The sequence below is a fragment of the Hetaerina americana genome, unplaced genomic scaffold (assembly GCF_022747635.1).
Source record: "Hetaerina americana unplaced genomic scaffold, ioHetAmer1.1.p SCAF_9, whole genome shotgun sequence".
Lineage (NCBI taxonomy): Eukaryota > Metazoa > Arthropoda > Insecta > Odonata > Calopterygidae > Hetaerina > Hetaerina americana.
In genome coordinates this window covers 47,001,331-47,016,051 of record NW_027287538.1, presented here as the reverse complement: position 1 = coordinate 47,016,051, position 14,721 = coordinate 47,001,331, and the positions used below count along the sequence as shown (strand labels likewise).

At 40.8% G+C, this 14,721-nt stretch overlaps 1 protein-coding gene across 1 annotated transcript in view; it reads right to left on the bottom strand.

Annotated features, from left to right (window-relative positions):
* Syt14 (Synaptotagmin 14) overlaps window positions 1–1,703 on the bottom strand; it is a 494,521-nt gene extending 492,818 nt beyond the window's left edge. The window contains exon 1 of the mRNA XM_071598065.1: window positions 1,145–1,703. Within this exon, the coding sequence (XP_071454166.1) occupies window positions 1,145–1,181 (37 nt within the window). The 5' untranslated portion in view covers window positions 1,182–1,703. The remainder of the gene's footprint in view (window positions 1–1,144) is intronic.
* Window positions 1,704–14,721: the final 13,018 nt, after the last annotated feature.

Below are 14,721 nucleotides of genomic sequence, written 5' to 3'. Positions count from 1 at the left end.
ATCACGAACATACGATTAGAGAGATAGACTGTAAGACTGACAGGTTTAAATGGTCATTTTTTCCAAGAGCAATAAGAGACCGGAATGCTTGTAATCATAATCCCCCACTAGTCGGCTCGACATAATAAGTATTAACCCACAAGGTAGCGACTGCGCATGGTTATTTATATTTTTTTTGCAGGTTCCCCCCCATTTCCCCATCCATTTGAAAAACCCTAACCCCCTCATCCCTTACCCTTTCCTCCTGGTGCTGCACACCCTGCCACACACCTATTTGGTGACTCGCAGGGTATTGATGTAGATGTAGATGTACGTGCATTGTAAAAGTGACTATTGACCAGACTTGACCGTTGCCACCAGGACAATTACCTCATTGCAACAATATAAAGTCTTAAATAAATAAATAAAATCACTTGCTGGTCTCTTTGTGAATAAGTTTACTTCCTTATATACGATCGGATGTTTATTTTTTTTTAATTAATAAAATTTTTAATATGAAGTAGAGTTGTTACAAGATTATGACAGTATTAGGTAGTTTTTTAAGACATAAACATTGAATCCTTGACGAATTCACCTTGTAAGATTGCTCTTTGCCAATTTTAATGAGCTAGTTAAATAAAATTACTATATTTATTATTTATGACCATAAATTTATATAAAATATGTAAAAGGGTAAGAGTCTTGTTGAAACGAGAAGGAGATTGGAAGGATCAAAGTTGAGTGAATTCCATGCAGACACTAATAAAAAAAAGCAGAATAAATCTCCCCCACTGCTCACTTAGCCCCGATGGTGTTTCCCCCCCTCCCTCTGTTCGGCGCGTGGCGTAATCTTTAGGATACTGCGCTCCACGATACGAAATAATAGTATTAATTTTCGCACAGATGTGATTTATCAGACAGGATGAAGCCGCGCACTCGTGTGTTTTCACTCCGCTGAACCTTGCCGGAGGGAGCAAATTTAGTTAGAGAGGCGCGATCGGAAAAAGCCCCCCCCCACCTTCTATATTTTCCCTGGAGACGTCCTCCGGGGCGGAAAAGGATGTGGGAGGGGGCTGAAGTTTTTAGAAATGATATTTTCTTTAATGAAACCGTTAGGAACGGACGGGCTTCGTCCCGAGAGTGGCTAGAGGACCCATTTACTCACCCAAAAAATGCGTCGATCCGGCCACCATCATCACCATCACCCTTGGCCCTCGGCCTCTTCCCTGGGTCCCTTCTTACTGGGCGCGCGTCCCCCGGGGTGCCCCGGGCCCCTCCTCTTCTCCCCGGGGGCTGAAACACTGGAGGCGTAAGTACCCACTTCACATCGCACCACCCTCGAGGTGAACCGGAGGGGTGCGAGCGGCTGGTGTTGCGGCGAGGCCGTCAGGGCCAGCGGCTTGATCCTCTCCACCCGCGGGAAGCTGAATTCCTCTCGGCGCGGGATGGAAGGCGAAGAGTGGGGAGGGGTAGGAGTAGAGTTTCCCGGCGAACGACGCTGCGACTCCCGGGACCCGCTACCTTCTCCTCCCAGAAACTCGATCGTCACGGTCAAAGTCCCACCGCCTCGGGAGGTACCGTCTTTTGTGGCCGGAAGCATGCGCGCGTGGCGCGTAGCGGCGTAAGAGCACTTATATACCGGAGAAGGGTAAAAGAGAGAGAGAGAGGGATGGTGGCAACCGCTGAAGGTGTCCCGGCTTGACTGAGCGAGGTGGTGTGTGCGGGCGTGGAGGTGTGCTGAGGAGCGACTGCACGGCGCAGGCTCAGGGAGGAGTGCCCGGCGAAAGGAATGCCTCCCCTTACTCCCTCGACTCGACTGCCCCCCACCACACACATACACTCCAGGGGGAAGCATACCCTTCTTTCCCCGCCGGCGCGCCACTCCTACTCCGCTCTCTCTCCCACTCCACCTGCCTCCTCTTCCCCGTCCGCGACTTTGACCCTACGGCAGGGTTTCCAACGAAACAATTTCGCCCCAGTGACTATTTCGTAAAACCCTTGCCTTTTGCACTGACTAGTCAAGTATGTTCCTGGACACTTTTTAATTGCGTGAAATTACATAAATGTACGAACGGAAAGTGTCTCATTATCGTTCATTTATATATGAATAAATATTTGATGGACCTTCTGCCGTACACAGGTATGGTGTGTATGGCAGAGGGTCTATCAAAAATAGTCATGAACAGTACACAAAGAGCGGCAATCACGAACGACACGCGAAAGACTTATTGGTGACAAAAAAACTTCTGTGATATTGCGTACTTAAAAAAATACGTTTCTTTTATTCTTGCATAAAAGACCATTGCTATTAAAAGAGAGATCATTCAAGTAAATAAACGAAACTTGTTATCCTCAAAGAAAATGCTTACTATCACTGCTAGTAAGTTCCTCAGTCAGAAGAAAAAATGGTATAAAATAGAAAATAAAAACTTCTAAGCCAATGTTACTATTGATATTATTTATTCCCTAGTTGATGTAGGAAGTGGCTGTGCCTTTCTCACATTGTTTTAATCCATCTGTATGGCAATCTTCTTTAATATATCAGTTTTGCAAGGCTTAGTTTTGTCTTAATATTGTGACGGAGTGTTCAAAATTTGCTTCGGAAAGCAGATATCCCGAGTTCCCTCAAGAGATTCAACCTGTAACCTAATCTTCGATTTAGTATTGTTACCCACCATCTATTCCTTCAATTCAAAATTCTTTTTTTTAAGGATAAATTTAACTTCTTATACGGCCTCTTTTTAGGCTGACTATATATATAATAATATTGCCTTAAATCGTAAAGGGTTTTTTACACCACTTTAAAAGTGTAAAAGCAGGGGAATATTGAGATTGGTGTGGTGATTTACGGGGAAAGTTAATCCCTCGACAGTGATCAAATACACATTCAAAATATTAGGACATTCACATTTACACACGGGATAATTTCCAAGTAAAACAATCCTATTTCCCGAGACTGTATTCGGGGAACTTACAAATACACATAAAGTTACACTGGTTAGCCCAAAGTTGTTTACAAGGAAGTTTATCCTTCGTCAGGGCATGCCTGGGCTGTCTTGCTTAGCGCAGTAGCACTTTGGTGTTTACTAGGAAGAGACCTAATAGGTTTACGAATAAATTAATTCACCGGGGAAATACTTACTGCAAAGCAATACCAATTCTTGGGAATATGCAGTGGATAAAACACTTGATGGCCTAATGGCGTTGCAAAAACCGAAAATGGTAGGAAATAAAGCCGTCCCTCTTTCAAAAGAAAGAAACAAATGGAAAATAGAGAAGGAAGGCAAAAAATTACGTAAAAAAATAGGGAACAGACAATGGTGTGTTAAGGGGATACGCGAATTTCGACCACAGTTTTCCTCTGCAGCACTCTGAAGGAGAAAAACCCCTGCAACACAAGGTTGGGGCTGTTTCAACGCTCAAGAGCACTATTGAAAAAAGGTATGCAAGCTTAACGTAGGCGAAAGAACTACACAGGGATAGATTGGTTAGAATTTAATTAGTAAAAAAGAGGTATGTCCACTTTGATATTTTGAAATGAGGTTTTTTTTCTTGATTTTGTCCACCCCGAAAGAAAAATGCAAGGAGGGTGTATAAGCATCTAGGTAAATACGTTCCGGCGATGCCTCGGATGTAGGATCTCCTGTGACTCAATACATCTCCTCAGGCGGATGTGGCGAATCGATGCTGAATATATTTTTTGTTTCAATAAAATTGAAAAATATATTTTACCTTTCAGCCCGACCTACTTTTTGGACGCCATTTATCCTCCGAGCATGAAATAAACTATATCAGGGTACCATGTGGCCTCTAGTGCGTTTAATTATAAAATTTTAACTGATTTGGAAATTTTCCTTTAAGAAAAAAGGTTTTAAATTATATTTGTTCATTCATAGTGATTCCATCCCCATTTTTAGGGATTTTCCACATCCGCCACTTCTCACACGGACAAGTGAGCATATTCGACCAATAAGGAGGCATATCTCTGTAGTGGCATGTTCATTGGATGTTATTACTCTAATTCGCTCGCATTGGCGATTCTGAGTGTTTACGAAACCTGGCCTTTGATGAATGAAAATGAGCGTAGATCAAAGGGTTTTGAGATGTTGACGCAGAAAAGATTGCGAAAAATAAGTTTAATAAAGACAAAGACTTAAAGTTGAATTTTAAACAAGTTTAACAATTTTTAAAGAAGGAATAGTGTCGCTAAGGGAAATCCAAAGAAGGCAGCAAAAGTGGGTGGAGTAGATATGAAGATGTAATGGGTTATGGTTAATAGGATCGTAATGGAAGGGATAATGTTGGGTTATCATGAAATAAGAAGGAAAATGAAAGACATTTAGGACGGAATAAAGTCTGATAGAAAGTATAAACACCTCGAGAAGAAATTAATTTATGACAAACAAGAGTTTTTTTGTCTATTCGCCATTAACATAACGGATTAAGGTAGGTTTATGATGAACCCTGGTGCTAAAAACTACCCTAACTAACATGATATAAATCAAACTTAGCCCCTCTTATTAAATATTAAATTAAGTCATACTTTTACTCCCCTTGATTCCATCCAGAACGTCTATTCTTTTGCTCATCCCACCTCACTTTCCCAGCAGTCTCTCCGTCTTCAGCATCCCATTGTATCTCAGTACCAACTGCATCCATTTTTCCTGCCTTCTTCGAATTTCTCCAAGCATCCGTCTCTCTTCAAATTACCGTGCATGAAACTTCATCGTTTTTTTTAAATTCATTTTAATATGCTTTTTCAATTCATCTCCGAAAACAAGAGTATAGGACGAAGAAAGTCATTTGATATGCGCTAGAGGTTAGGGACATTACAAAACCTTCGTACCACAGTTAAGACTTCCTCCAGCAATGCCAAAAGGTTTATTTTTCATTTCGTCATTAACTACAGTGGCGCCTGCGAAACAAACATTTGCATTGTGTTTAAACGAGTGTGTTAATGTTTTGTTTCCCCGCAGGAAACGGAGCAGTGAAATTTAGTCACGATTTCCCAATGCGTATAATATCACTCAATCAATGATAATAACTTAATATATTCAACTGCCTATAATTCTGTGTACATACCATACCAGAAGGTCTCAGCCATCTCATAAGCTTTGGATGATTTTTTAACCTATTATTTGACATAATTTCAACCCGTCACTCTCTGTCGTTAATCCTCAACATAAAGGTAACCACGATTTAGCTGTTTGCGAATGTTTATTGTCGAAATTAAATGGGCAATTTAACTTGCACTAGGGCAAAGTGACATTACATTACCATCCACAGGGAAACGGACTGCGACGGAAAATATTATGTTCGTTCCCATGTTTAGGTCCGAGTAGGCATCGTTAATTGGTACGTGTGTCTTTTTATGTCTAAAGCCGAAATCAAAACGCACGAAAAGGGTAGAACGGTAAATAAGGAATATTACCTGCAAGTTATGCGCCATTTGCGCGAAGCAATCCGCCACAAACGCCCGGATTTGTGGAAGAACAAAAAATTGGCTTTTGCACCATGACAAAGCACCTGCTCACACATCGTTACTTTTGTGCAAAATTTTGGCCAAAAACAACACACTAATGATGCTGCAGCCACCGTGTTCCCCAGATCTGGCCCCCAGTGACTCTTTTTTGCCCTCGAAACTGAAGGGGCCCATTGAAGGATGACACTACGCTACGATTGACGAGATAAAGACGGCATCAAAGGAGGAGCTAAACAAGATCACAACAAATGATTTTTTGAAGTGCTTCGAGGATTGGAAAAAACGTTGGCACAAGCGTATAATATCTAATGGGGATTACTTTGAAGGGGACAAAATTGATGTTCATGAATAAATAAATAATTTTTGAAAAATACAAAAGTCGCGATAATTTTTGAACACACCTCGTATACTGTCACCTGGAAATTATTTTCACACGAATGATTGCAATAGGGTGTTTTTTATACGTATACGAAGGGATTATCTAGTCTAAATATTGACCCAATATAGTAATGTTATTATTATCATTAGTTAAAATATGTGTCTGCATTGTTGCATTGTTTGTATAGAAACAAACAAGTAAGTGTAAGACCCTCCTGATTGGCTGTTTTACCCGCTTGGGAAATAATTCTCCAAAAATATTTGACTAAAAAGGAATAAACTGTAATTTTTTTAGAAACAAAAAAGATACACGAAACGTCCGGTGATTAGATCCAGACATATTTGGCAGAGATTGAGGACGTTGAAAAACAAAAATTAAGATGTTTCGAAACCATTTCTGCGTGACATGTTATCAGTTTGCAAAAGCTAGTTGTTATTCAATGAAACATTTTTCTTGATATTGAGGTGATAAAATATTTTTATTTTGTTATGATATTTCTTTTTAAAATATTTCAACTAATTAAAAAAATTATTTATACAATTCTTCTTTCATCAAAGAATTATAGACTAATGTGCCCATCAAACAACCTGTAGACCGATGGTACTTGGAATACCGGCAAATTTTTCTGCAGATAATACACCAACTACAGAGACTGAACACAAACAATAAGGGCAATCAGTTAAATTAGCTGTGAACAGAATTGCAACTTGGCGAAGCATTTTGACAAAAATGAATATGAACTTAATTTGAGTGCAATACATAAAATCATATATCTTACTTTGACTTTTTTGATACGTGTCCATTTTGATGCATGAGCAACTCAATATTTTCAATTTTACAAGGAATTGTTTTAATATTTCATTTCACGGCATTGGCTCAATCTTCATTCCATACAAATGTGTTTTCATTTCATAACCGATCGAGCAACATTAAAAATAACCCTTCATTTTAAACATGGCCGATTACCTATCTTGAATTTAACATACATATAACCTTCAATGTGTTTTCAACTTCAGTCAGTGTAAAACAATATTTGGGCCAAAGACCTTTGAGCAAACACTAATTGTATGAAATAGGCCGAATTTCATTTCTATTTAAATTACCGCATTAGCTCTGTTGCATTATTTCGTTTGTTTATTATGCGGCGTTGCCAAGCGTTTCCTCCTAACTTCCGAGTATAACGTAATTTTAAATTTGGAAGTTGAATACATGATTTTATACATTTTATGCCTCAAAAAACTAAGAAATGTTTATGAGCACTTCATATTTCTATATATTAAAAGTTCATTGACACGGAAATAATTGTTGGGCTCGTGGCGATACTACAACTTTATGCAAGGTACTGAAGGTAATGTTTAAAGCATACTTTTATACGATTCTACCTAAAAGAGAACTTTTAAGCTATTAATTCAATAAAAAAGGCATCAATAAACTTAAACACATTCATTTTCATCAACATTATGATCTCACGACTTCGGAATGAATGAATGAAGCCTTAAATTCGCCGAAGAACATTAAGAACGTTTTGTGGCTGTTATACATTTTTCTAAATGTTTACAACGCATAACAGTGATTTTTTTCCAAATTAATCAAAGAAATAAGGTTAGCAATGTAAGTTTTTTATGTGGATTTTAGTTCATTTTCGTTTGATCTCATTATTTTATATTCTCTTTTTGATGAACACGTGTAGTGGGGTTCCTCGGAAACCCACTACCCGGATCTGCATGGACACAGTCATCCTTGAGGATGACTGCATCCCTGCAGATAAGATGAGGCCCACCGCCAAATCCTCCCCTTTGGTCACTAGTCATCCCTTAGAAGGAGCAATGACCGCGCTGTCGCCTGCGCGCGTCAGCAGCGACCTTCGACCCTCCACGACCCCTTATAAGGCAAGGTGATCGCGGAACAGTGGCATTCCCCCCCCTGACCGCCTCTGAGCTGCGGGTCGTCTTCCGACCTCCTCCGAGCGTCCTCCTGTCCTTCCCAGCTCTCAGCGCGGGTCGTCATCCGACCTCCTCCGAGCGTCCTCCTGTCCTTCCTTCCCAGCTCTCTGTGCGGGTCGTCTTCCGACCTCCTCCGAGCGTTTCCTCTGAACAGCGGGTCGCATTCCCGACCATCCTTACACTCCCTTGCCTACCCTGGAGACGCCTCCCGGATACTCCCTCGCATACTCCGCCTTATCCAGCTCTCCTTCCGCCATCCCCTTGCCTGTCCCCGGAGCCTGCCGTCGGCCCGAGCGCCCTCGAGTATCCGCCGCCGCACGCAGACTCCTACGACACATTTCCATTCCCGTTGACGGGTTTCGAACCAAGGATCAAAGGCTGTCCCGACCCTCTTGGAGCCGCCGTAAGTGACTGTTCGCCCCTACTCCCCGGTGCCTGACCTCCCTTGCGTAAGTTAAGAAGGGCTCAATAAAGATGTATGCCAAACCATCTCTCTATTATTTAACTCGGTCCTAGATACGCTCCCACCAATGATGCCGCGTCTAGCAACCACGCGACACACGTATTCTACGAGCGTAGAATACGTGTTCATCCATTCTCCTACGGAATGCAAACAGTGAATAAAAAACTGATTTCAAAGAAAAATTACGCGCTTTTGCTAATTTTTCCTGCTATTCTGTGATTGGACATTTCTTTTGTCTGTTTCACGTTCACTTTATCATTTTCTATACGCCCTTCTGTTCCTGAGACTCCTGGTAGTTCGTTTTTTAAGTATATTAGACCATATTCAGCCTTTAATTTGATAATAATCCATATTATAAGTCAACGCTAACAAAATCGTATAATTATGTGGTACCCTTTGTTAACATAAATGTATGTAATTTTCACCAAAATCAGTTATCAGTTGTTAACACTATTGCATATCTTATTTAAACATTTTCCATTAGAAATAATATTAAAAAACAGAATTAATTAATCGGATGCAATTTCATGTGATAGCAATTCTTGGGCTTGTATTTACTTGCGTGTATAAAAAAATAAATTACTATATATAAGCTGTTGAAATGAACAAAATCGATTAAATTTATTTTATTTGCAGCGGAATGAAGGCAATTTAATTATTTTGCATTAGTCCGAAAACAGTACTTCGACCTTAACCTCGGACTTGGAATACTGATGTAACAATTTGACAGTTACATACACGCAAGCCCTGGGTAAAGGAAAAATCACCTAGGTGAGAATCGAAACCGCGCCCTCTGAGTTGGCAGACGAGGACGTTACCCAACTGGTGCCGGCAAATTTATTAAATTACATCTCTATGGTTCGAATATAATTTTTTCGGGTGAACTATTCATAAAGTGTTGACGAAAGAGAAATTCGTACTATTCTTTTTATATGCTATCATCACACTTTAGCAATGTTGTTGTGTCTATTACAAATACAAAACTCTGAAGACTTTTTTTTTATTTTACGTCGTACATTACAAAATAAATACGTGTTTGTGTGTGTGTGTAACGAGAATAGGTTTCCCTTCACGCTTGTGAAAGGCACTTTCGAGTGGCCCTAACTTAATTGATCGATAAGTAGCTTGCCGCGAGTTAATGCAGCATTAAAGTATAAAAGAGGAACATAAAGTGCGGCTTTTGCGGAAAAAAATACACATATGCTGACTGACCCGTTGTAATTGCACGATATTTGATGCAGTTTGGCACTGGTGGTTTTTTCTTAATGTACTTAATGATCGTGGAAGAAGAAATAATTATTGGTTAAGTGTTCATAATCCTACGTCTCGCGATCAATTTACTAAGACGTTTTAAATATTTGACCCCCTCAACCTTTATTTCAATGAGACCAAACCAGCAATACGTGTATATATCGCACGTCTTTTTTTTACAAGAGCTCGGCATTTAAAGAGCAACACGTCACCCTTAAGCAGTCATTGTTAACGAATACCTACTCACTACTACGTCCTATTCTTCTTTTCCACTCTCTCAGCGGTGACCCAATTACAAACTACCCAGGATCCCCTTGTCCCCCTCTTGCTTCCCCCCCCCCACCCATGCTTCCGCTTCCTGACCTTCACCCAGGCCGCTAGAGTAAGGGCTGAGACTTTACATGCATTATTCGCCCAGGATTCGAATGAGACAGACCTACGCGTTGAAATACGTGGCGTAAACAGTTGCGGAATAAAGAATTATGATATTTTCGAGAAATTATTATTGGTAATCTACCGGTTAAGTTAGACTTTTGATGGATGCAACAACCAAATGTTTCTCTTGTCTTGCCTAACAAAACACAACACATCATTCCACTTCGCAATGAAGTGCCTCTTAATCTCCGTTTACTTCCTTCCTCCACTCATTCCATCTAACGTCCCTATCCTATTCCCTCCTCTTCCTCGTCTGCCTAACATCCTCCCATCTATCACAATTTTCAACATATCATTGGCAATAAATATGCTTTGCGTCCAATTCTCCTGTCTCCTTATGATTTCTGCCAGCAGTCCTCTCACCTATCCCACCATAACTAGCTCCTCCTTATTCGTTTGCCTTCCCGTCCCCTTCACCTTCTCCACTCTTCTCCATACTCACATTTCAAAACCCTCCTATCTTAGACAATCGTCTTGTTTCAATTACCATTTTTCACGCCGGACATGGCTACGCTCCATATCAAAGTTTTTACGAGTCTTTTCTGAACATCCTTACTCAACGTCCCTGTCATCAGCTCCCTCCTCCTTGTGAAAGCCTCTTTGCCCAGCACCATTCTTCTCCTTACGTCTCTACTCCTTTAACTATGTTGGTCCTAATCACTTCCGAGATACGTAAACCGTTCCACCTGCTCAGGTTTTTGCCATCCTATTTTATCGTTTAAGTTAACTTATCTCTTTCTGGAAAACTGCACAGCCTTATTTATTTATGTTGATTCTTATCCCGCATATGTATCGAATTTAACTATTTCCAATGCACCCAGCAATGCTTGCAAACCCCCTGGTTGACTGACAAAGTACAGCTTCGTCATCAGCATAACCTAACTGATTTTACGAATTCCCTGCCGACTTCCATACATATTTCCAGGTCTCCCCATTCCTCTTTAATTATTACCTCGACATATACGTTGAACAGCAACGGTGATAATGGGCAACCCTGCTTACACCTCTTCCTAACATTACCCATCCGGACTCCCCGTTCCCAACTCGCACATGAGTAGTCTGAGACATGTACAGCTTGCGGATTAGCCTCCTTTCCCTCCAGTCTATAGTATTCCTATTTTCTGCAATATACTCATTAGTTTTTCCCAATTCACTCTATCAAACGCTTTTTCGAAATCTACGAAACAGGCAAATACCTCCTGGTTGTGTTCTATATTCCTCTCGATTAATAATCTCATTACTGCAATGGCATCACGCGTACCTCTCCCCTTCCTAAACCCAAACTGATCATCCCCTAAGTAATCATTCGCCCTACTCTCTATCCTTTTGTTTATGATCCTGAGGACAACTTAAGCTCCGTGGGAAATCAAACTTATTGTTCTTTAGTCCTCACATGATGTAGCCTTTACCTTTTTCAGAATAGGAACTAAAACTGATCTCACAAAGTCTTCCGGCCAGATTCCTTCCTCATAGATACTACGAATCAGGCCATATAGCCTCTTCCTCCCACATTTTCCTAAACATTTCAATAGTTCCGCGGGAATGTTATCCACCCCCACGGCCTTATTAAGTTTCATCTCCCGTAATCTCTATCTCATCGTCGAGTATGCCTGGACATAAGCTATCTTCCTCTACGTCATGTTCCTTTCCTATGTCTAACCTTGTTGACCTGTTCTTTACTATACAGTTCTTCTGTATATTGCTTCCATCTCTTTTGGGTCTTTTCTGGGTCAACTATTTTCTTACCCGATTTATCTCGAACTGTTAACACAGATCTTCCCTCCTTACTTCCCGATAGTGTTTAAAGTTAATGTACAGCGCACCAGTTGAAATCCAGCAAGTTTTCCTGAAAATTTTAAGATATAGGTATTCTTCGAAAAAATATTTTTCTGGAATTCAAATAGGGTCTCATTGAATTGATAAGAATACAATTTCGATTGCAATAGTTTCTATTCGAAACTACAAAAAAAATATGCTAATGAGAAATCTCTATCTTTGAAGATTAGTGTAGTGAAATCACTGAAATGTGAGAGACGGGGATCGAGATGGTGCGGGGGCTAACGTACTGGCTTCCCACCCAGAGGGCGCGGGTACAAATCCCGGCGGTGTTGAATATTTTTCAGAGGTATCTCGATCCCTACTTGAGGTGCTTTGTGGAGGGCACTTTGAGTGAGTGCGCCGTCCGTCGGATGGGACGTTCAGCTGCGGACCCCTTGGCGCCTTTCGTTAAGAGTAGGCTAATGCCGACGCCGGGTTTCTCTCCACCCTTCATCCTTTCTTTTCCATCCCCTATGGCGTAAATGGCCTCAGCTGTCGGTCGCTTCCCCTAAATACTACTACTTCCTTTTTTATATATTCCCATTTTCCCTCGATAGTTCGAAGCTCCTTTCCTACGCTCATGATTTTCTCTACAGCCTGCTGATACTCCTTCTTTGTCATTCCAAGTAATGCTTCTACATTCCATTTCCCAACCCGCCTCTCTTGTCTTATGTTTCTCGATCGGACGTTATACTTCATAACCAATAAATTATGATCAGAATCCGCATCTGCTCTTAGTAAACCGTGCGAATTAATCACACTGTTTCTAAATCGGAGCCCAACCAATAAAATCTTGCTGATACCTCTCTGAGTCATCTGGCATTTTCCATGCATACCTACGCCTTTTTTGGTGTCTGAGCCAAGTGCTGGTGATGACTAACCTATGTCTCCTACAGAACTCAATTGCTTTCTCCCCGCAGTCATTCCTCGTGCTTAAATCGCAATTCCCAACCTCATCACCATACTTTCCTTCGTCAACCGTCGCATTTCAATCCACCAATTACTATCAAATGTTTCCCAATTAAGATCACACCCTATTTTAACCTCTTAACTGATCGTATACCCTATCGATATCTTCCTTCCTATAATTGCTTGATGGTACGTATGCCTGAACAAGGACTAAGTTCGACGGTCCTGGTTTTATCTCTACTTGTAATATTCCATCCGCTTCTTGCTTTATGTTTAAGACTTTTCTTCCTCCCTTTTTATTCAATATTAAATGGCAAATCCTCGCTGACTCTCATCCCCTCCACTGTATATTACTCTGCAACTATCACTCCATCCCCGCTATCCTTCCATTTTACCTCGCACAAACCTAAAACATATATATTTCCTCTTTCCATCTCTCGCTTTATTTTCTCTAATTTTCCTGTCCTTAACATTGTCCTAACATTCCATGTTCATGTTCTAACTGATTCGGTCTCCTTCTTCGTCTTTCGTGCTGCTGCTATCGGTTTTGCTTTACAAGCATTTCGTGAGATGACGACCGCATAAGCCTTATTTCTCTCTCTCTGCCGAGTATAACACACGGCCGATTGGGCCGAGTCCCGTAGTTGCTAGGACTTAGGTTTCCCATACTATCAATCACGGAAATCTTGGGAATAATAATTGTGGTGCTGTCCCGTTGCCTTCCTCAATAGTATTTTTAACGTGGAACCATCACTCAATGGCTACCCCACTGGTGTCAGACGCCTTTGCAGCCGCCTCATTGAGGAGCAGGCGCTTCGCGGATTACCTTTCGCCTAGTTCCTAACCTTCGACCTATCAGGCATGGGTGACCCCTGGCAAAGCAATGTTTATTGCTCCCTCCAGCACAGCTTTAGGGGTCGTCGGAACGCAGGGCGATCCCCTTTGTGTTTAAAACGTTGGGTTTAACCTCGTGGAGGGTGTCATTTCGCGCATGACTACGAATGCCTGCGACATTTTATGTGCGTTATTTCGTCATAACATCTTGTTCTTTTATGCCCCCAATTCCGATTTGTAAGAGCGGTAACTCTCGGTAGCTTAACTGGCTAAAGCGTTCTGCCAGACATTTGAGGGACGTGGTTTCGAATCCCTGTCAAGGCTAAGGATTTTTATGGATTGAAATATCTGCATTTTAATGCATACTACCGGATGACTCCGTTAAAGGTTACTGCCGCGGCAAAATGCCGCAGATCTTTAAATATATGTGAGGATAGTGTTGCTTGGTTTTTCGAAAAATATACTATAAGTTGCGCTGTTTCCGTAGTATTTTGTTGAATCTTACCATGTCAATAAACATTTATTACGGCTGTAGCTCTAAAATAAATGGAGAGCAGGGACAAATCTTTAAAAAATAAAGAACGTAAAAAAACAGTTTCTGACGTCACTTGGTGGAAAATCTTCATATTGAAATTGAAATTAAACCACTTGAATTTTCCATATAGAAATTTCTATGTGGAAAAGCCAAGTGGTTTACTTTCAATTTCAAAATGAACTACGGTTAATACATGGTTTGGAATTGGAATTACCGCCAATCGATGATGCGAAGATTTCGAATACGCGGATCAACTCTCCTTCCAGTCTATTCCCGTGTTCTCTCATACTTCCAATAAATTCGTTCGCTCTTCCCCTAAAACTTTGAGTATTCATTGGGGATATGTCGTCAAATAATAACTGGCTCCATTTTCTTCATGTATCATAGATTTATTTCCTTCTTACTCTATGGCATTCCTGGTTCGCCCTCATTCACATTAAATTCTCTTTCTTTATCTAAGAAAGGGTCTTCTGCACATTCTTTCATCTTCAAATTTCTTTCTGTTAAATCAATGCACAACGCCTATTTCTTCTGTTGGTATCGCTTTTCCTTATTGGAATCCTTTTTTCCCGTAAATACTTCTAAATCCTTGAACAGTGCGTCTTCTTCCCTAGAAAGATCCACGTCTCTCAAATTTCTCAATGCCATCGCCCTGCTCTTCTCACTATCCTTTCTTCATCTAATTAATGTTTA